The sequence below is a fragment of the Mycteria americana genome, chromosome 3 (genome assembly GCF_035582795.1).
Source record: "Mycteria americana isolate JAX WOST 10 ecotype Jacksonville Zoo and Gardens chromosome 3, USCA_MyAme_1.0, whole genome shotgun sequence".
In the NCBI taxonomy this organism is placed as follows: Eukaryota; Metazoa; Chordata; class Aves; order Ciconiiformes; family Ciconiidae; genus Mycteria; species Mycteria americana.
The window spans coordinates 45,641,416-45,662,602 of NC_134367.1; the positions used below are offsets into that span (position 1 = coordinate 45,641,416).

A 21,187-nucleotide genomic window follows, 5' to 3' on the forward strand; every position below is an offset into this window, starting at 1 on the left:
ACTCAGAGCAGGTGAAAGCTAATCCAAGAGTTCAGATTCAGTACCGGTTACCCAGGCTAAACATACAGTGCATTCTTTCTAGACCTCAACATTACTCCAACTGTTGCAACTCCTATATGGAACTTATATTGATAATTTATAATTAGGGCGAGGGGGGAGGTTTGGTTGTAGTGGCATGATGATTATAGAAGAAAATACAATTTTGTGATTTATTTTGCTAGCATGGTCATGAACAATAGATATAAACTCTCACAAAGCAAATAAAGTTCTCTTCTGTATTTTAACAATCCTTCTTCAGCAGACTGAACTACTTTGAAGTTGGGTTCTTCAATTGCATTCCATGACCTTTTTTATCTAGCTTCTATGAACAGCTTACCCTTATCAATCTACTTTTAGCACTTAAAAAAAAAAAGTATTGCCTTGCCCTTTTCTTGCTGTACTTTTACAAGCTCCCCTGACTGAGGCTTCTTCTTTTGCCCAATATTTTCTTAGTGTCACATATAGTTAACAATACAAATTCTCTGTTCTGAGATTCTTTGTTCTGGTCCATCCTTAGACACTTCTCCTACATTCTTTTCATCAAATTGCTGTTCACTCTCATGCATTCTGGATCTCTGCAAATGCATTTTTATTTGCAATGTCAAAAAGTGTATTCTTATTAAATATTTAGTATGTTGTAAGCATTAGTTGAGAACAAACTTCGTAATCTTAGTCAAGTTTTGATAGAACAAATTCCTAATACTATTAGGAATACTGAAATTTCTGATAATAATGAAATTCCTATTTCATTTAATTTGAGCTACATGAAGATTCACAAAGAACCTTCCTTCACCATATTTGAGTTTACCCCATTAAATTTAGCTATGCTTAAAAACTACCCAAAGTAGTAAATTATTCTGGACAAATTAAGATGAGAAATCCAGGTTAAGTCATATGTACAAGAATAAGTTCAAGAAAAATCCTGCATACTTACTCATCATTTTTTCACCTAGTACATGAAGAACTTCCAATACTAGCCAATTAATATCCAAGTGGAGGTGTAGTAAATGCCATGATGGGGGAAAGACCTTTGATTAGAAATACAGACATTTATTTATTTTTAACATTTCTTTAGCGAATTCTGGATACTGTACTAAGACACGTGAAGATGGGCGTACATTTTGCCTGCAGTGAACATTATGGATATCTATGATCAAATACACTGTAACATACAAACATGCTATTCAGTTAAAGAAAAAAAAACAGAAAAACAAACAAAAACTCTTCATGACAATTCTGTCTGTAGAAGATGTTTGTGAAGTCTTTAATCTGATCTAAACTGCAATTTAAACACAATGTCTGGATTCAAGCTTGACAGATTACAACACCCTTAGTTATCCTATCCTTTCCAGAAAAGTATTAGGTAGCACATAAATTGCTAAAGTAAAGAGTGCTCTTAAAGTAATTCCAAAATTTCAATATTCTCTTCCTTAAAGATAGCTTGAAATTACTGTTTCTTTTATCAGCTCAACCGTGGTCCTACTGACAAGCTAAACAAACAAAAACATTCAAAATGCTGCTTCTCAGTGGATCATTCCTCTCCAGATACTAGTTTATACAACCTAAGACTGAAATTCCTTTTTTCTTTCTAAAAGATTTGAAAGCATTAGTTATTATATGTATGCACAAATCTTAATGGTATATTTCACTAGTGTTTAATGTTGCAGTGCCTACTTCCACATCTGCACTTTTCTTCTTTATATGCATGATCTTTTCCTATTTTGAGTCAGATTTCAGAATGTATTTTTAAAAAGTGCCCCTCCTACTGGGAAGCTTGGAAATTTTAACCATTAGTAAGGACAAACACCAAGGAATTTATTAATCATGCTATGCTATTTCAGGCCTACTTATCTACCTGTGATTGTTATTATCATTTGTATAGTGCAGGAAGAATTCTAAAAGCTATAAAACATAAAAATAAATAGATAAATAAGAACAACAACAGAAAATCCAGAGCTCATTAGTTGTGTTTGCCAAGTATGGGATGGTACTTAGTTAATAAAGGGAAAAAAAAAACAAAAAACAAAATACAAAGTGTAACTTCAATTTCAGCCTGAAGAAAGATTAATTCTTATTCAGCCAAAATTTATCAAGTTGAATACATACTGTTACACACACACAAAAAAATTCTAAAAGACATCAACCTTTGCCTGATGTTGAATAGTAAATGCTGCCAGGACACTACTAGGGAGTTCACAAAGGTGACCAATGTGCATGGTCAAAGCATGAAGCTCTTCCACCAACATTGATGGTAACTGTGCTTCTAGTTCTTCATATGGATGGAGCATTCCATCATTTTCCACTTTAGGGGGTTCCAGATACCTGAACACACATACACAGAGACACAATCAGAAAATGGATAAAAAGCAGCCCCACAAAGCTCAGTACAGAAGTTAGTAAACTGTGTGCAAGTCTCACCTGAAGATGAAAACTTTCACATAATGCAAAAACTCAATACATTGATGCCTGATGCTCTCTGCTTCACAGTGCAAGTTCGCAGCTTGACCTGAAGTAACAGAGACCAATAGCTTAAAGCAGATGTACCCACACTGTGACTCATGTAACATATGCATTCTCCACAGCAATTAAACCAGACCACTGGAAATCCACCCTCTTTTCTGGGGACAACTTGGGAGGTGGCTGGTGACAAACACTCACTTCTAAATGTCATCATGCCAGAGGGATCCATTCTTTATTTTATCATCTCAGGCGCATATCCAGATACAGAGGGAAAAGAAGGCATCCAGTCCCTCCGGAAAGGTGGCAGAGGCAAGCAATTAGTGCTAGAAGAAATCATTCAGCCCTACTGCCCTGCTCCCTGTCTGCTTCCAAGACACCTTCAGAAAAGACGTGTGAAGCAATTTCTCAGCATCCTTTTCTCTTGGGGGACTTAAGCAGGTGGACTACAAACATGCTTTGTAACTTCTGTTCCTAGGAAGCATCACATCGTTGCACAGTGCCTTAAGATGTGTCATGCTAAGACCCATCCATTCACAATCTTGTAGCCTGCCTTTCACTTTGCAGCTCTGTATCCTTTCAGCCAGTTACTGTGGCTATGTGTCTCCTTTTCTTTTGCTCTCTGAAACTGTTGTTCTCATGGTGTTACCCTCCTTATCTTGCACCTGCAAGCTCAAACACCATCGTTACAGCAGACATTCATTGGAAGCTATTGCCACTGGTGTGAGAATCGCTCCTTATTTATTCCCACACCTTGCCTTGTAGCTTTCAGCTTACATTAAAGATGAAACTTAGTGCATAACAAAGCAGATACAGTCATTTAAATACCCAATAACTACTGCCCAATAATATGTATACACAAATGCTTAGCAACGAGTCAGCCTGCAACACTTGTACCTGATTAAGCACATGCCAATCATTGTTAAGAGCATCATAAACGGGAACAGCAAATGAGGAGTTTGAGCAGGCCCCAGTGAAAGCGTATTGCGCTAGAGGAGATGCATGGCAAAAACTCTGTCATCTACTGCACTGGACTGCACGTCCAGGGAAAGGCAGTTGCCTTTGCTCCTCTCCCCACCTGGCCACTGGGGAGTCTTCCTTTTCCTTTTCTTGCTCTCTCTCTCCTCTTTGTTTCCCCTGTCCCCTCCAGGTAACCTTGAAGTTCACATATGCCACTTCTTACAGACCCCACAAATAAAGCTTTGTGCATATAAGCCTATCTCAACATCTTTTGAGCAACAACACTCACCAAGTGAAGCAAATCAACCGGTACAAGTACCATAATATTCCACTGTAGAGCCTACCCCCACCACATAAGAAGCCATAGGATCTGCTATGGTAATGAACCATAGGTTTAGAGGCTCAAATCACTCTGTTCTAAAGGAATTATTTATAGATATTACTGCTGCTTTGTAGCAATTACAAATATTTTATCCTAAGTTCTTGGAAGTTCTGTTTAACCAAAATTTTGTGTTACAGTATTTCACTACAAAATCTTTTGCATACTGCCATAAATCATTGATCAATGAAGTAAGTGGAACAAAATAGGAACAGCAGAGTGTCAAGAACAGATCAGGCATTTAAAAAAAAAAAAAGGGCAAAACAACACAGAGCATAAGAAAAGATTTTATATGGCTTCCATATTACACAGTTCTCAGTACCAAGTCTCCAAAGCTCATTAAGACTGACAGGAAATTAAATGAAATGTACAATATTGATACCTGTATAAACACATGTGCACAGCAAAGATTTACGGAGCTAAAACTAAACTGGTGTTTTAAACAGTGGCAATAGTGCATTTATCTAAGACATCAATAATACCTAACATCACACTGCCTGATCATTGTAAATATTTTAATCCTCACAACACTCCTGTACTACTAGCCTGCTTGTATCAAGGGGGAACTGAGTCACAGATGTATCAGTGGCTTGCTCTAAGTCACAGAGAAAGCCTGGTGCAAAGCATAAAATTCAACAGTTTTTTTATTTTCCTAGCTTATTTGAGAACAGAAAGAACAGGATACAGAGAAGAGAACCAAGCAGATGCTTAAATTTAAGGGAAAAAGAACTACAGTTTCTTGGTGTCCAGCTACCATATAAAAGTTCAAATGTAATTTAAAATAAGGCTATTTCCACTTATGTATTAAATGTCAGCAAAATTAGACTTTTAAGATACAATCAACAAAAGCATATGAAAGAAGCTTGATAATAATTTCATACCAATGATTTAAATGGCAGAGCATGACAATATCAAACCAAAATAAAAATAATGATGTGTAAAAATATTAACTTGTACTCTTAGAACACTAACAATTTATCTGTAATGAGAAGATACCACAGACAGTTTATTTCTGAGTAATTACTGAACTTCTCAACTTGCTAAGTAATTCAGCCTTCAAACTTAAAATAAGCCCAAGGCTGCAATAATCCTTCAGAAACATACTGCTTCTCATGCCTTAGTATTTAATTGAAACAAAGCATTTTGTAGTGATCCCATTTTATTGATCCTGCTGCAAAGATAAATTAAGTTTGTAAATAACTCTAAACTAAGCAAATATCACTAACTTGTTTAAATGGAAGCTAAGAGAACACTGAAAAAAGTCCCAACCCACTACCTTTGTAACTGAAATAGTTATTGGGAGTTTTGATGCAACTTTCAATTTTTAATTAAACACCTTAATAGTTTTGCCAAATTCTACCTTAGGGGTGACACCTTAGCTCAAGTCAAATTAATGCGAAATTCCCCACTAAGGTCACTAAGGTCAGAATTGCCCCGTACACCTACTACACACGCAGATCTGGTTCCAAACTGACTCACAACATTTCCACTACCTATTTTCACACTACCTTACATCACTTGGTTGCCTATATTTGTACTCTTAGTGCAGGGTTATGCTGTTTATATGGCTGTTCTGTGGCACACTCCATGAGCCCTTGGTCAACAGCCAAAGCACAAGTGCAATCTGTGATAATACACTTCTATAATGAAAAGGTAGTCAGGTACCTATCCCAATGTCAAATTAAATGTGTTAAACTTACCAAAATCAGACGAACTCATTTGTACTAGGTTTTCCAGTCTGTATATCTGTTGCCTAATTAAAGGAATACAAAGGTTTATGGTATTTATATAGGTAAAAGCTGTTTAACTACATTTTAGTAAGGTCTAAATAGAACAGAGAGAGGTGAGAGGTGTTCCTTGCTTTATATTTCTGAAAAAGCTTACCGAAATGTAACTTAGGAAAGAGTATTAGTGGAAGGTAGCAGACACATCCAAGTGTGAAGGGATGACGATGGATAGAATTTTTGCTTGTTTTTAAAACACTAAATACAGGTTACTGTATTTATACAGTACAAAACTAGCTAAATATCGGGGGAGAAAAAAAACAACCACACACACAAAAACCCTGAAAGCCATTCCCTGTAAGTGTTCTTTCCATAAGCATAACTCAACTTCATAGTTGAATGTTAGTCCTCATGGCATATGCTCAGTATACCCTAAATTAATTCACTTGTGAATGAACACTAGTAAATTCTATCAGCAGCTTTTCCTGCTTCCCGCTTAGGGTGATGTGCTGCTTAACTTGAGCACAAAAGATAAACAGCAGCAAATATAGTAGAGTAAAAGGAAAAAGTGTTTCTAGAAAAGTTAAAACTCAGTTCAGTTTTGGAGGGGAGAGGGCGCATTTTTAAAGAAGCTGCTAACTGCCACTGCAAATGAAAATTAAAAAAAGCTGTAACATAGGTAAGTACTCAGCCATACTCTGCAACAACTGTTATTTTCAAGTGGTCTCAAGTATGGTCTCCACAGAGATAACACAGTACTAAACTGAATACGTGAAAAGCGCAACTGTGTAAGACAGACTTTTGAAAGAAAATGCTGCATAAATTGAGGAAGGAGCTCTCTGCCTCATTTCTTATACAGTCAAAGCAGCAACTACGGAATGATTCAAAAACAGGATACTTGGATCCAACCCAGATTAAATGTTCTTATGAAAAAAAAAAAAAATTGAAAACTAGGAATTGCCCACAAGGAACCAAAACCCCAGGTTGTAACCTGCATATTAAAGGGCAGGGACATATTAAAGTTATCTCCCTTAGCTCTTCCTTCCTTGGATAAAATCATGTCAGCTACCCAAGATTACCTTCAGCCATTTAGGTGGGTTGTGGAGGTTTTTTTGTTTGTTTTGAAATCAAAGCTGAATTTCTGCATGAATTTTTCAAGTATTTCAACCATGTAGAAACAAAGGAAGTCTAAAGCAGGAGGACTTTATGAAAGAGTGCTGTTGAGGCTGAAGGTCAGAGAGAGAATGTTAGAAAGGAGCCAATGGGGAGGTGGGGGGGAAGACTCCCCAAATGACGGGGGAGGGGAAGACTCTCTACTGAATTGACAAAAGACAGAATACAGTAGGCTGATAAAATAAAAGCACAAACTGGGCATGAGAAGCATAACAAAGATATCATCAGTTAAATAAGTCATTTTAATTTCAATTTGCATTTGTACCTCAAAGATTGATTCTCATGGTTGTTAATCATTAAATAATTTGATTTGTAAATAAATATTCTGACAGTTAAACTGGTACTTCTGTTTATTAATCAAAGATATATTGTCTTAATATACCCACTTGAATGGTTACACAGCTCTGACTCACACATCTTCAATCACATAAAAAAAAACAGGTAAGAATGCTTTTTACTGTGCAATTAATGTTTTTAACTTGCAGTTCTGCTGTATATTATTATTACAATATTTAAAAATATTAAATAACAATCTTTAATATTTACAGACACATTAAAAAAGACTAGGTTTCTGTCAGCATGCATTTAAACATAGATCTTATCTGTACTTTATAAACTGAACTATTTACAGCCACCTTGTCCTCAAGAATCATTATAACTTGTACTTAACACATATGATTTCTACAATGGAAAAAAAGAGTTCTCCTACTTTCAGTTGCCAACTGGTCTATAAAGGAAAGTGTTCCATTTTATGACTGAACAAATGAACTAAAAGAGAGAATATCTTTGCAGAGGGACTTGTCACACCAAAAGACAGCTTAGCAACCAAACTCTCATAGCCAAGAGTTAGCTGAAATCCATTATTCCTACCAGTCCAGTATGTTTTAAAACATGTATAGCTTGAATAACTTAAAAACCACAATAAAATATATTATGCCTTATGTTCACCTCTACTACAATTACAGAACAGTTCACATTACGGAAAAAAAATTTATTTAATTCAAGAGATCAACTACATCGCTGACTCACTGCCCAGTGATTTTATGTTAATAAACAGTTAACAAACAGATCAGAGTAAATGCTGAAAGGGATACAGTGTTTCTTTTAACTAAGTTATCCTCTGATCTCCTTCATTATCAGATTTTTTTAAATCACAATGAAGTCAAAGCTTGCATCAAACAAGCAAATCTAAATAATACTGGTTTTAACATACATCCTGTCATCTATGCCATCATGTTTCAATAAGCCAGACCCTATTAATGATGTTTCACATCATGCCCTTGGTCACACCCTAAAAGGATGGAAGAATCCACTACAATCAAAGGAATGATGGAATGTGTCACATATATTTGTGGAATCATACAAAAGCTCCTCTCCCATCCACTCTCTGTATGTGCTGTATATTCTGAGGATTATCAGTAGCAAAGAGGATTATCGGTGATCTGTGTATTTGCATTGACCAGATTAAACATCTACATTGAATTAGTCAAACACTGAGTAACTGTATCTGAAGAGATTGCTGAAGCTATCCTAATCCAAACAATTGAAGAAAGTGCTGCATCCAGCATTTACAGTATTTGATTTTTAACCTCCACTTTTCTTTATGCACAAAAAAAGGACTTAAAATCTTCAAAAGACAACTTTAATTATATGAGTAGCACAATCTCATTCAAGGAAATCTTATATAGTTTATTCATATATTCTGAAGCTAGAGCCTTCTAAATTAGTCCCAACACTGTACTATACTTAGAATAACTATACTTATCATTTTTTATCTGGTGATGGCTAAGATATGCACCACACTGCTTAGAAACTTATTAAGTCCCATAATATTAAAAATCTGTGACACAAAATTTACTTCTCGTAATTCTGTCTGTGTCTTATCCATCACTTACTGGAGTGTTAAAACAGACAGCATAATCTTTTTGGATGCATTGCATAGCCCACAGTCTTTTATGATTTTACTATCAAAAACTTGAAAAGTTTGTTACATCCTTAAGGTGGGTATAATTACAGGAGTGGATTAATTGTAAAATACACTAACATTATCATACCTAAGTAATCCAAAGAGAAGTCCACAGGATTCAACTAATGCCATTTCAGTAACCCACTGAAAGCCAAACATTTCCACTACATCTTCTTCATAGTCATTTGGAGAAGGATCTAGTCTCAGCAGAACCCTGTAAAATAGAGCCAACAATATTCACACATTCCCCAGTAATAAACCTACAGAATACAATATCTACAGATGGCTTATGTATCACTGGTATTTTATCAATACATCAGCAACATGTACACTATAGATAGGAAGGTGAAGCAGTGCTCTCAAATGACAGGCTGTTATACCTTTTATAGCCATATAATATATAGTACATAAAATATGACAACTCCTAGCTTCAAGAGCATAAAAACATGATAATAGTCACAGGGCACAGTATATTTTAGAAACAAATAAAAATTAATAAGCTACCACCTTGAAGCATCTTCATCCTTCCAAAGGGGCTGAGACATAACAGACAGGCTGTCCTTAACAGAAGAAGCTGCTACATTAGATAACATGTTCCACTGTAAGTGTATGTTTGGAATCTGTCTCAATGGACACTACATGCCTAATAACTAATGCTAGAACATACATTTGCTCCTTTATATACATTTAATGATATTCATATAGAACATGTCGATAAAAGCACATTAATAAAAGCACACTTTTAGGGAGGTGAACTGATGAGGGTCACAAAATGTGACTTCATTATTATAACTTAAATTAACACTAGGCCATGACTACCCTTTGCCCTGGCTAAAGAAAAAAAAAACAAAATCAGAATTACCATTTTACTCAAAGTGGAGAAAATCAGACATCTGTATAGATTGTTAAAACATTACTAATTGTGCAAATATAAAAATATTTCACTAATGTGCTTTCAAAAAAAAAAATCACAGCAAGCTGTATAACAACAACAACAACGATGATATGAAAACAAATTATTTCGGAATTTTCCCACTGAATTCCACAGAATACTTCAGCGTAGATGAAGCTGAGTTCACTAAGATGCAAGAAATATTTCTGGTTTTAAAAATAAAAAGGTACTGGGCAAGCACTTGGTTTTCATTAAATTACACACCAAATGCATATTCTTTTTGAACTATGCACTATTACCAGTTCAGTTCTCAGAAGCAAAAAGAGCATCTGCTGAATAATCAGCTCAATCTCCCACAACACCTGTAGTTCACTTGGTAACTGTCTAAACATTGGTCTGTTTTGAAGCCTTTAGCAATTAAATCCAGTTACTCCTATTCTAGATAATGAAGATAGAGGAGTCCCTCACATGCAGGCTTTTCGAAGAATTTACAATCCAAGTAGACAAGGTGAATAAACAACAGTAAAACAGTATTATCATGACTGTAGTGATCTGGGAAACCTGTATACATACAAGCTCCTGAGTGAATTTTCACATGAAATTGTTACTGTCATGAAATGCTTCTTTGTCAGTGTGGAATCCACTACAGATATGTTCATGCAGACACAGGCTCTCTCAATCCTCTGCTTGACATCAATTTGAATGAATGTGCTCTGATCCAATAAAAAAAATACGATAAATAAGGTAGGGAATGGGGGATGTGCAGCAGAACCCCCTTTAAGGCTTTACAGAAAAGGCTGTGGAAATGAAGGTTAAAAAACCCCCAAAGTAACAACACAAAATATGAGGCTTGGCAGGAGAAACCCACAGTAAGTATTCAAGTTCAAAGGTATAAAGAAAGCACTCGGAAGGTCAGACAGACGGAAAGATTATGCTTTTGTAGGAAAAAACAAGACAACCCCTGCAGGATCAGCAAACGGCACAGAAAACTAAGCTGGATCACAGACAGTAAGGAAGATACTAACTAAACCAAAGTAACATTTTAGAATCTCATGGCAAATACTTACTTGTTATGCATGTGACTTCTGAACCTTAAATCCAGAATGCATGCAAAGGTAGAGCTTTGAGAAAAATGGTCTTAAAGCTACAAAGGACAGTCTCAGCAATGTGGGGAAGCTGGGCAGAGCAGTTTTGTTTCTATTACATGGAAAAGAGAGAAAGGGCCAGCATCGAATGGAGCATATGACTGGAAAGAGCAGTGCTGCAACCCCTTCAGAAATTTAAGGCATCTTGGATGCTGTTGCCCAACAGGCCGGTTTTGAAGCATACTAACAGGCCTGTAAGAAGTCCTTTACAATATCTTAAAGTAAGTTCACAAAGCTAGGAACTGGACCTAGAACACTGTTCAAAGCAGAGTATCAACGCAATTGCCCTTCCTGCTTTGGTATACCACCAGATTGATCTCAGGATCATAAGAGCTGAAAAACAAACTGATCTGGAAACCCTGTCAGCATTTAGAGGCACAAAACACCAGTGGAAAGAACATCTTAGAAAGGTATTATATTTGGAACTCAAAAAACCCCCATACCTCTTAAGAGATCCGCTTGCTAAATAAGACTCTGCAGAGAAGCTTCTCCCTCCATTTTGGTTGTCAAAAGCACAGGAAAAACAAGGCGGCTTTGAGTTCTCATTCTCCACTTGCATTGCCATCTCCAAGCTTTCAGTGAGAAATGGGGGTGTGGAGGAAGCCACAAAGTCATCGTCCATTGTTTCCACCTGATCCAGAAAATAAATAGATAAATTAAAACACACTCATAGTGTTTCTTCAAATAATTTTCTCATTGTTACAACTCCCCATAATCCCTCAGATCAAGTGAGGACACACATTTGACTAACTGTAACATCAAACTAACACAGAGAGATACCACCAAGAAAGGCAACCGTGGTCTCATGCCCTGCCACACAATTCCACTGCTTTGTGCGACTTCATCTTCCTCCATCACAACCTGTTCAGGGAATCACATCAGTGAAAAGCTAACCCTACAAAAACCAAAATAGGTTCATTTTCTTCTGGTTTAGCTCTCTAAATTGACTACTCATGAGGTTAGACTAGCACAGGGTAAAATATGAGGCAAGAATGCCTTACAAGGCACGGGCGAGCTACTTTCAGCAACACCTCATTTTGCAACCAGAGTAGCTACACTACGAAAATACATCATGCATTACAGGCTCCCAGTTGCCCACGACTTTAAGGCAATATTACAGCTCAGGTTCTCTAAGAAGCAGTAAATACACCCCACGTGATAATTATGGAAGCCTGAAATGCTAAAGTTTTAAAGCTCAGAAGACAATTCTGACATAGGTCAAGTTGAAAGTTTCTATTAAAAAAGTCTGACTTCCCAGGAATCTGAAAAAAAGAGAAACAGAAGAAAAAGCAGAAGGAAGATCATGTCCAAATGAAGTTCACTGTGTACTTAATACTAGTGAATTAGTATTTTATACAACATGCTGAAAGAGTAGATCTAGGCAACAGGTGCCACAGAGTTTTACAATAACATGCAAACAATATAACTAAAACTATTAACTCTAAATTAAGTTTTCAATTTCATTGCAGGCAGTTTTTGATACTGTTCTTGCAGAAACCAGTTTACACCACAGCTGCAGAAGCCAGTTTACACCATGACTAGAGGTTGGTAATACAGAGGCTTGACTGAAAAATGAGCTCAAGGAAAAAAAAAGAAAAGTTTCTGGCCTACTTTCACCCATTCATTCACACTCCTGCGGTGCAGTCGGCTGTGCAGCAGAAGTGAAAGGGTGACTTCAGTGCTCCAGTTTACAGCAGGACCCTATGTATAGGCACGTTAGCACAACTGGCAAGGCAGAAATAAGCAGCTAAAGGGAATGCCCTAAATCAGAAGAAGAGTTTCTAAGGAAAGTCTGTTCAATTTAGGGTATCAAAATCGCCCCACAAGATAGAAGACACTGGGGGAAAAAAGTACAAAAAGGGCAGCTCTTCATGGCGGCAACTCACGTCAGTTCTGTACTCGTCTATCACGTCCCTGACCCAGCGGAACCAATTACTGACTTTAAGCACCGCAGCCTTAGCCAGCCGCGCGGGACAACAACTTCCCAGGTGGTTGCAATCCACGGGCAGGAGCTGCAAACCGGCTACGCAGCCGCCGGGAGCAGCACCCCAGCAGCCTGCCGGGCGCCGGGAAGCGGCTACCGGGCAGCACACCCGCCGGGGACTTGCCACGAACACGACGCCCACCCGTAACATCCGCGGCCCAGCGCCGCTCCCCTCTCCCCAGAGGCGCTTCCCCGCCGCGCCGGGCCGGGCCGGGCCAGACCAGGCCTGGGCCGAGCCGGGGGAGGTGCATCAGCCCCGCTAGACCGCGGCGAGCCAGCACCGAGACGGGACGGGACGGGACGTGGGAGCGGGTAGGAAGGGCGGCGCGGTACCTGCGCGCTGGCGGGAGCGCCGCTCCCCTTCCGCGCCCGGACACTTTTCCGTACGTCCCGCGCGGCACCGTCACCCCAGCACTGCGCAAGCGCCGCGGCACCGGTTGGCCGCCGGCCGCTCCTCCTTCCCCCGCCGCCCGGCTCTCCTCCGCCCCGCGAGGGAGGGAGGGAAGGAGGGAGGAAGAGAGCTCACCCGCTGCCTTCCTCACTGCCGCCCGCCCCTCGCCGTGCCCGCCCCTCCGCTCCCCCGCCCGCCCACCCGCCTCAGGGCGAAGCGTCGCGCGCGCCCCCAGCCGCCACCCGCGAGGCGGCTCCCTGCGGCCGGCAGTCGGTCGGTCCGTCGGTCGGTCCGTCGGTCGGTCGGCCTCGCCGCTGCGGGGCCGCTGCTGGCCCGCGTCCTGGCAGTGCGTGACTTCGCTGCCCGCTGGGCCTCTGCCCGCCCTCTGGAGGGCCCCTCCAGGCACGCGCGGTCCCCGGCGTGCCCGCAGGCCCCGCCGTGCTTCCCTCGGCGTGAACTCCTGCCTCCCTCCCGCCTTCCCTCATGTCCCTTGCTCCCCGACCCCCTTCGTCTTCTCCCCCATGCTGTGGCTACATCTCCCAGCCCCTGTCAGTTCCCAGTGTGCTTCTTACTCGCCCACTTCTTAAGATTTCGGTGGGGTTTCATGGCAGCCCCTCTCAGTGGGTCCCTTGCCTGGCCAGCCACCACAACTTGCATCTGGCCACTTCTCACCTGATGGCCACTTCTCACCTGACTGCCACCATCTTGCCACTGCTAGTAAGTGCCCCAAATCAGACTGCTGCTTCCCAATCTTCCTGTATTTCAACTGTCCACTACCTTTGTTTAGTTTTCTTCTCGTCTAGCCTGTACCTGAACCTCATGTTCCTCCTTCACCTCGGTTCACCCATCCCTATGGACCCTCACAGCCATGGGCAAGAGGGCCTGGTCTTTTCTGATGCCTTACAGACCCTGATCCAACATTCCCACGTCTGTCAGGTACTGCTGCCATCTCAAGACATGAGCAATTTGCATCCAGCATGGGAAGTGGTGTTTAATACATTTGAAATTCAAGCTGGCTATTGCTCTTCCCATTTACTGAAGCACCTTCATTGGGTATGACAGTCACCACTGAAGAGGGGCCAGGGAGAAAGTCCTAAAACCTGTGCCTGGCATAATTTAGCTTAAATAGCTTACTGTGCACCTAGTGGTTTCTGGGTCTTTTCAATAATTATTATAGTATTTGGATTGCTTTGGTTTGATTTCATTTCAAAATGCTCTTCCAGTTTTGCCTTTTTTTTGGATGTAAATTAGCAGCAGTGCATGAAACTTTTGTTTCTAACAAAGTTGCTGTAAAAAGTTTTGCTGTTGCTGCTACAGCTTGCTGTGAAAACTCTCCTGTGATTAAAAATGCTTCGTTTGCTCCTGTGTCTGTAAGAATCCCTCATTTCCTTCTTTAAATTCCTGTCTAATTAAAAAAACAGTACATCATGGTTAAATAAAACTGTACCCAGGATAACCCTGATTTCCATATGCAGATTTATCTGCACTGACAGCCCCCTCTCCCTCTCTTAGTCTTTCTGTTTCCTCTCTCCCTCCCTCTCTCTCCCTCTTTCTCTTCCCCTCTCTTTCTCTTCCTCTCTGTCTTTTTGTCTCTCTTTATGTCTATTGCATTATGCCTGAATAATTTTCAGCCTTTTTTTTTTTTTCCTCCCCTCTTGCACGCACATGCTAAAATAACTAGACAAAGATGCAAGGTGGTTGCTGCAGTCCCTGTCTCTAGGACAAAACCAAGAAAGCTCGTGATTGCAATGTCACCTTTCTTTCTTTTTTTTCTTTTTTTTTCCCCACCCATGCTCGGTGATTAAACTTCCCCAGGATAGGGAAGAAAAAGGAGCTGGAAATGAAATAGGGTTGAGGAAAAATCCCATTGCAGCAGCTGCAGCCAGTGGTGTCTGCTGCCAGATGTGCTAAGGTTCCTGGGGTCCTTGACACTAAAAGGCAGTATTAAAGTATTTGGAGACAAAAGCTGCATCCTCAGTGATCATTTTCTTTATTTAACATGGCAGCAGGCGCCGTGTGGGGGAAAATCAACACGCTGGATGTTGAATTGGACTTTCCTCCTTTCTAGGATGAAAGGATGTTATCTATCCCGTGCCAAGAGGGAACTGAGGTAAGAGAGCTGATCCAGCTCCTGCTTTTTCATAGTATATTTCCTGAGCATCTTTTCTGAAACAACCTATATATATATATATTTACATGTATATATTTCTATATTTCTGTATTTGTGTATTCGGTTTCAAGTCAGTAAGTGGTAATGTTTTTTTTCTGTCTTCACATCAACCCAGAGAAAGTTAATTCACAATATATATTCAGAGCTTGTTCGGAAGAGTCGTTTTGTGGGGTTTTTTTCAAATACATTTTTGTTTCGAGAGAAGACTTCAGCAGTGACATCATGGTCGACTGCTGATATTAAAACCGATTTTCAAAGTCTTTAAAAAAAAAAAGCCAGTAACTTTGCGATAAGAAATTGTGCTGGAGATTCATATGCTCTATTTTTCGGTTGCACTCCAAATATTGGAAGTCTTATTAAAGCGATAGTGAGATTTTTTTTTTATTATTATTATTTCTAGCACATAAGCGATGAATGCTGCATAATTAAGTACAGTATTTAATTTGGCTGTTGTGAAGCAAAAGAATAAGGTAATAATTTTTATTGTACTAATCAGACTCAAGATGTTCTCTGTGTTAATTGGGTTAAAAAAATTGCAGTACTTATTAGAAATTCTAATTTCACAATGCAGCACTGACAATAAGCTCAGCCAGTGAATTATTCACATCTTTAATTTGCTCTCTTAATGACAGTGTTCTGTAATCAGAGTGCAGAGACTGCTTCCTATGCATTATGTATGATGTTCAGGACTTAAATGCAGGACATTATGAAGCCTCTCAGTGGCTCAGTAATTAGTTTTCCACAAGACAGGGCTTAGATATTCACAGATAAAAGTCTACAGTTGAGATAATGTTAAGGTGGTGACTCATGCTAACAAAAGCAGGGAAGTTCAAATTTAATGCTGAAACTGCTCTCCATTCTCCCTCATTGTGCGTAGGTGCAGGGGGAGGGGAAGAAAGTCTTCAGAACTAGCCCGCCATGGTGAGTATGCTGCGGACAGCCCACGGGGGCAAACCGGGGGCTCATTCCACTTTGGAGCCGAGCTTTGGGCAACTTTACTGGTCGGAGGGTGGAGGTGGAGTTGCGTTTTGTGCCTCTTTTTATAGGTTGTGAGAAGGGCAATAATGTACACACCATCAGAGAGCAATCATCAGTAGGAGAGATTAAATGTATTTGAAAGGATTTTGTCTGAAGCACCGGCGTTTGTAACTTTGTCAAATTAGGATGTTTTGGATGGGTGCTACTTTGTTATGTGTGGAAACTTTGAGAACACCTGATGCTTGCTATATTGCTGTTGTACCTATTTCAGCTGTCATGGTCTTTGCTGTATACACATTCTGGAAAACATCTTATTTTTCTAAGTTTAGTTCTCACCAACCAAAACGTGAATCATAATGCAGGTCTGTTCTTTTTTCCTTCAATCATTTACCTGGTGTTACATCAGGTGATTTAAATGTAGGGTATATGCATGGTTTTGTAATTTTCCTACTTCTGTGTGCTGCTTATGACAGAATAAAACCCAAGAATATTGAAATGAGGTTGGAAAATGTTACTTTTTGCATACTTAGTCGCTAGTCAGACTGGCACTGAGTTCTCACATTAGAACAATCATAAATTTTTACTGGAAACAAAATACCTGACTAGAGAAGGTTATTTACTTATTTTGTGTTAACTCTCCAAAGACTACTCTGAAATAAGCATATTCTTGTGCAGTGTTTACAGGATTGCGATTCTAATTATTAAAGATGGTCTACCAACATAAGTTTTAGGCTTAAATTTAAAAAAAACCTCTAAAGATCCCAACATGATAGTCAAGTACAGATATGGGATTCAGAATTTTGACTACATCTAGATTTTTGAAGCAAAATATTTTAAAGCTAACTCCTTTAAAAAATTTTCATCAAAGACTACATCTGGAATTTGGTGTTATTAGCAGCTGTTGCTAGTGTTGTCTGGCCTTAAGGCCATGGGACAAGTTACTAAGTCATTGCTCTTAGCAAACAAAGTGCTATATACTGTGACTGGATTAGACATTATGTTTATGTATAATCCAGTCCTGAAAGTAATTATCATTAAACTGGTGAATAAAGAAGCTGCAGATTAGATCAATATTGCTAGGTGATCCATAGCTAGAAGATTGTATCAGAACCCAAGTGATTGTCTACATGAAGAAATTGATTGAGTCTTTTGCAGAATATGACTTTCATTCCAAGTCAAGATCCCACAGCAAGTGGTACTGTAATACGGTATGACTATCGCTACATAGCTACATTTCTTTGGTCACGTCAGCGTAGAATTATACAGTTGAAAAGTACTCCAAGGAGGTGTCATGCCCACCCCCTCACTCTTCCTTCAAAGCCAGGATCAATAAAATTTGTCTTTTTAAATGAACACTTACCTGTCTTCGTAAAGATTTGTTATGATTACTTACCCAAGTAACCTATTCCAACATTTCACTAGTCTTCCCATTAGAAAGTTTTTCCTGCTTTCTGATCTTAAACTTAACTTGTCGAAAGTAAATTACTTGAACCTATTACTTTTTGCACAGTGGTTACAGGGAATTTATTTTCCTCTTTACATATTTGAGATTCTTAGTCATGTTTTCATTGTGTTCTTCTCTTAACCAATCCCAATTCATTGGTTTCTTCTTTATAGAAAAAAAAATGCTTATTTTTTTCCTTGTACTTCAAATCATTAATTCTGGTTGGTCTCCTCTGGCTTCTCGCTGTTTCTTCTTTCTTGAAATGCACTGCTCCAGACTAAGGCATGATATTCCAACTGCGATATAAGTTCTACATTTTCATTTAATGAAAGGTATTTTGTCACTTCTGTTGTTTTCTTAAGAAAATCTTAACAACGTGACTTGTACATTGCGGGTGCAATGACGTCTGTTAATCCAGGATACCATCTAGTACAATATGAAAAGATGCAACGTGTTTGAAAAGATGCAACGTGTTTGAATAGGTTTTTAATTCAAAGGTTTATGCTCCTAGCAGGAGTCTTCATGGACATACCATCCAATAGCCTTAACTCTCACGGTAAGTGCCTGTGATGTCCAGATGTGAGCCATCATACTGAAAAGAATATCTGAAGTGTTCAGTCCCGAGAGGATTGTTTCAGGAAGCACTAACAGAGAGTCAAAATTTTAGCCTGTGCCCCCGTTGTAAAGTAGCTTGCATGGCCAGAAGTTGTTAAAATCTGAACTTTTCCACATAACGCCAGCCAGATTGTACAGTCTGAGTTTGAGGCACTACAACAGTCAGGTGAGAAAACTATTTCGTGAAAGTGGCAATGGTGTGAGTGGCAACCAGAAAATAAGGTCCAGGGTTAACTGCAGCAAAGATGAACAGTATGTTTTAGTTAAAAAAAAAAAAAAAAAGGTTTGAAAGTTAGCCCATTCTAACTAGCCTAGCAGATTCATTCTACATCTGAGCTATGTATCTGGGAAAGAGCAAATTGTTGTCTGCCCAGTCTGTTAAAGTGGAGCTCAATACATTTTTAGCTCTGAGAAAGGAAGGGCCCACTATCATTCCTAGGTCAGAGGGACAGAGTTCATACTATCCTTGCGTTGTCATGGCATCTGAGGAGAACATTTCCAAAGCCAGTGGAATGGAAGAGTCATGTGTCTGAAGAATTAAAGATGACTTGTGACGTTTCCAGGGGATCAGGGTTAATATAATCTGGTCATGAAGACATAGTGGCTACCAAAGAAAATTTTAAGGACCTTTATGTGATTACGCAAGAATGTATTTCATATATTTGGAATGTAATCCTTTTACTGTTCCTCTTCCTGGCTTGTAACTTCCCGAGTTCAGGAATATTGCAAATTTTTTGGAGTGATCTCATTCATATTTCTGTATTGTTCTTATGTCAAAAAGCAATAAAAAGTTAAGAAAAATCCAACCATAATATATTTCCAGGAGTAGTATTTTATGCTTTTATTTATATTGCTCCAGGCTCAAGTACCATTATAAATATTAGGTTCTGAAGTGGTATGATGAGTTAAGTATTTCCAAATGTCTTCTCTTAATCTAGCCTAATAATGCAGTCCTTTCATATGCATAATTCCCATGAAAACCAGTGGGAGTACTACATTGTAGAAGGAATAATGGATACATATGCCAGGGTATCTCCCTTTTGAGTCATTATTTTAACTTGATTGACAAAGAATAAGGTAAACCAAAAGAAACAAATATTGAGAGTGGAAAGAGAGTTATTGATAATATTTTGAATTCCAAATTTATCTGTTTCTCCACTGAAAGATATATGCCAATGGAATAACAGTAATCAGAATATCTGCTAGAAATCTCAAATGCATTTACATTCACTAGTGCTTTCCAGGAAATATTTCACAAGTAGATCATACGCATTCTAGTCAGTAAAATTCCATATAATTGCCTCGATATTAAGAATTCCAACATATATATAAACCTATGTATATATTATATAAAGTAGAATAGAGATAAATATTCATGCTATAAACTCAGCTTGGGCTTTTTTTGCAAAGTCAAACTAGAAATAGCATATATGAGTTCACATACTCAATCTTCTGTAAAATGTAAAGCCGTAAAACTTTGCAGTTCTTGTTGGTATCCATAGTAGGCCAGAAAAAGTAGTAGTAAGAATACTCAATCTGCACGAAAGCATCTTGCTGCTTGCAACTGGCTTCTCTTCAGTCTCATCACCTATACATACTTTCTGTACCTACTCTCATGCTAGGAGCTACTTCGTATCCTCATTAAACTCCAGCTTTCATTACTCACTTGCTAATTTTTCAGCCATTCTTTTTAAACTTTTCCCCATGCTTAATTTGAAGCTCAGGAGGCTTTTACTATTCCCAAAGCATCCCTCCTTAAAACTCTTGTTATGTTGCTACATGAGTTGACAACAGTTAGACTGCTGATGTCCTTGAGATCTCTTCCTATCACACTATCTTTTTTTCATTGTTTTTTTGCAGTATCCCATTTCTTGTCTCTTTATGTTTAGATTGCAAGGTCTCTGGTGAAAACAGAGCGCTTTTAGGCTCTGTCTTAATACAATGAATAATCATAACAATAGCAATACAAATAACGTGTGAAGTTAATAATTTTAACTGCTACCCTTTTAATTCCTAGTAACACAGACAGACTTTTCAACTCCTAACACTTCTTTGCAATAGAATTCCATCTGGATCCTGAGAAGTTGACAGGTTAGGGCAGTAGGAAACCGAAGAAGAAAGGGGCCGAATACAAGGAAGCAGAACTTGTCCTCAGAATATTTCTGTTCAGTGCTCTTTATTTATTATCTTTGCTTCTCCTATGTAATACTTCATCAAAAAGACTCTAGGTCCGATAACAATTGTGTTGAAAGCTTTTTGGCTCGTGGATACATAACTTGATTCTGGTGTGTGGTACACAGTGGTAATACAGACTCTGTAGGTACGGCTGAAGGGTCCAGCTGTAGACTGAGTGTGTTTTTGACAGAAGGAATAGCTTTGGCTGAGAGTGGCTGTGGTGGAGCAAAAAATTTCTGTGAAAAAGACATCATAGAGCTGTGGTGGGGGCACCACGGTACAAAGAGGGGTCAGGATGTTGAAAGGCAATGCAGCTTGCTGGCACAGGGATTGGCAAGGAGATCCATGAAGGGTTGCTGGACAAGGAGGGACATAGAAATGTGACTGAAATAAGTAGGACTCTAAGAGCTATGAGCTCTTGAGCATAAATGTGTGCAGGGTTTAGAATCAAGGTCAGGCTGGGAGAAGACTATAGAGACTAGGCAACGTCAAGGAGGAGTTTGTTCAAAGAGTGAGGGGGAAAAGATGATGCACAGTCCTGGAAAGAACCAGTGCTTTTAAGATGATGTGATACATACATGTTCTAGATGTTGGAGGATGGGTTTCTGGCTATCAGCATTTTGGTGTACTGTGTGTTGGTGGCATCAAATGTCAAGAGATACTTGGGGCAGTGGAAGGCACAACTCTGCAATCCA

The 21,187-nt window shown here is 39.1% G+C and overlaps 1 protein-coding gene across 1 annotated transcript in view; it reads right to left on the bottom strand.

Annotated features, from left to right (window-relative positions):
- MMS22L (MMS22 like, DNA repair protein) overlaps window positions 1-13,143 on the bottom strand; it is a 103,001-nt gene extending 89,858 nt beyond the window's left edge. Inside the window, exons 1-7 of the mRNA XM_075498413.1 lie at window positions 13,053-13,143; window positions 11,179-11,366; window positions 8,787-8,912; window positions 5,536-5,588; window positions 2,458-2,545; window positions 2,184-2,361; window positions 974-1,067 (exon numbers count right to left, since the gene is read on the bottom strand). Coding sequence (XP_075354528.1) covers window positions 974-1,067; window positions 2,184-2,361; window positions 2,458-2,545; window positions 5,536-5,588; window positions 8,787-8,912; window positions 11,179-11,357 — 718 coding nt within the window. The 5' untranslated portion in view covers window positions 11,358-11,366; window positions 13,053-13,143. The remainder of the gene's footprint in view (window positions 1-973; window positions 1,068-2,183; window positions 2,362-2,457; window positions 2,546-5,535; window positions 5,589-8,786; window positions 8,913-11,178; window positions 11,367-13,052) is intronic.
- Between the last annotated feature and the right edge of the window lie 8,044 nt (window positions 13,144-21,187).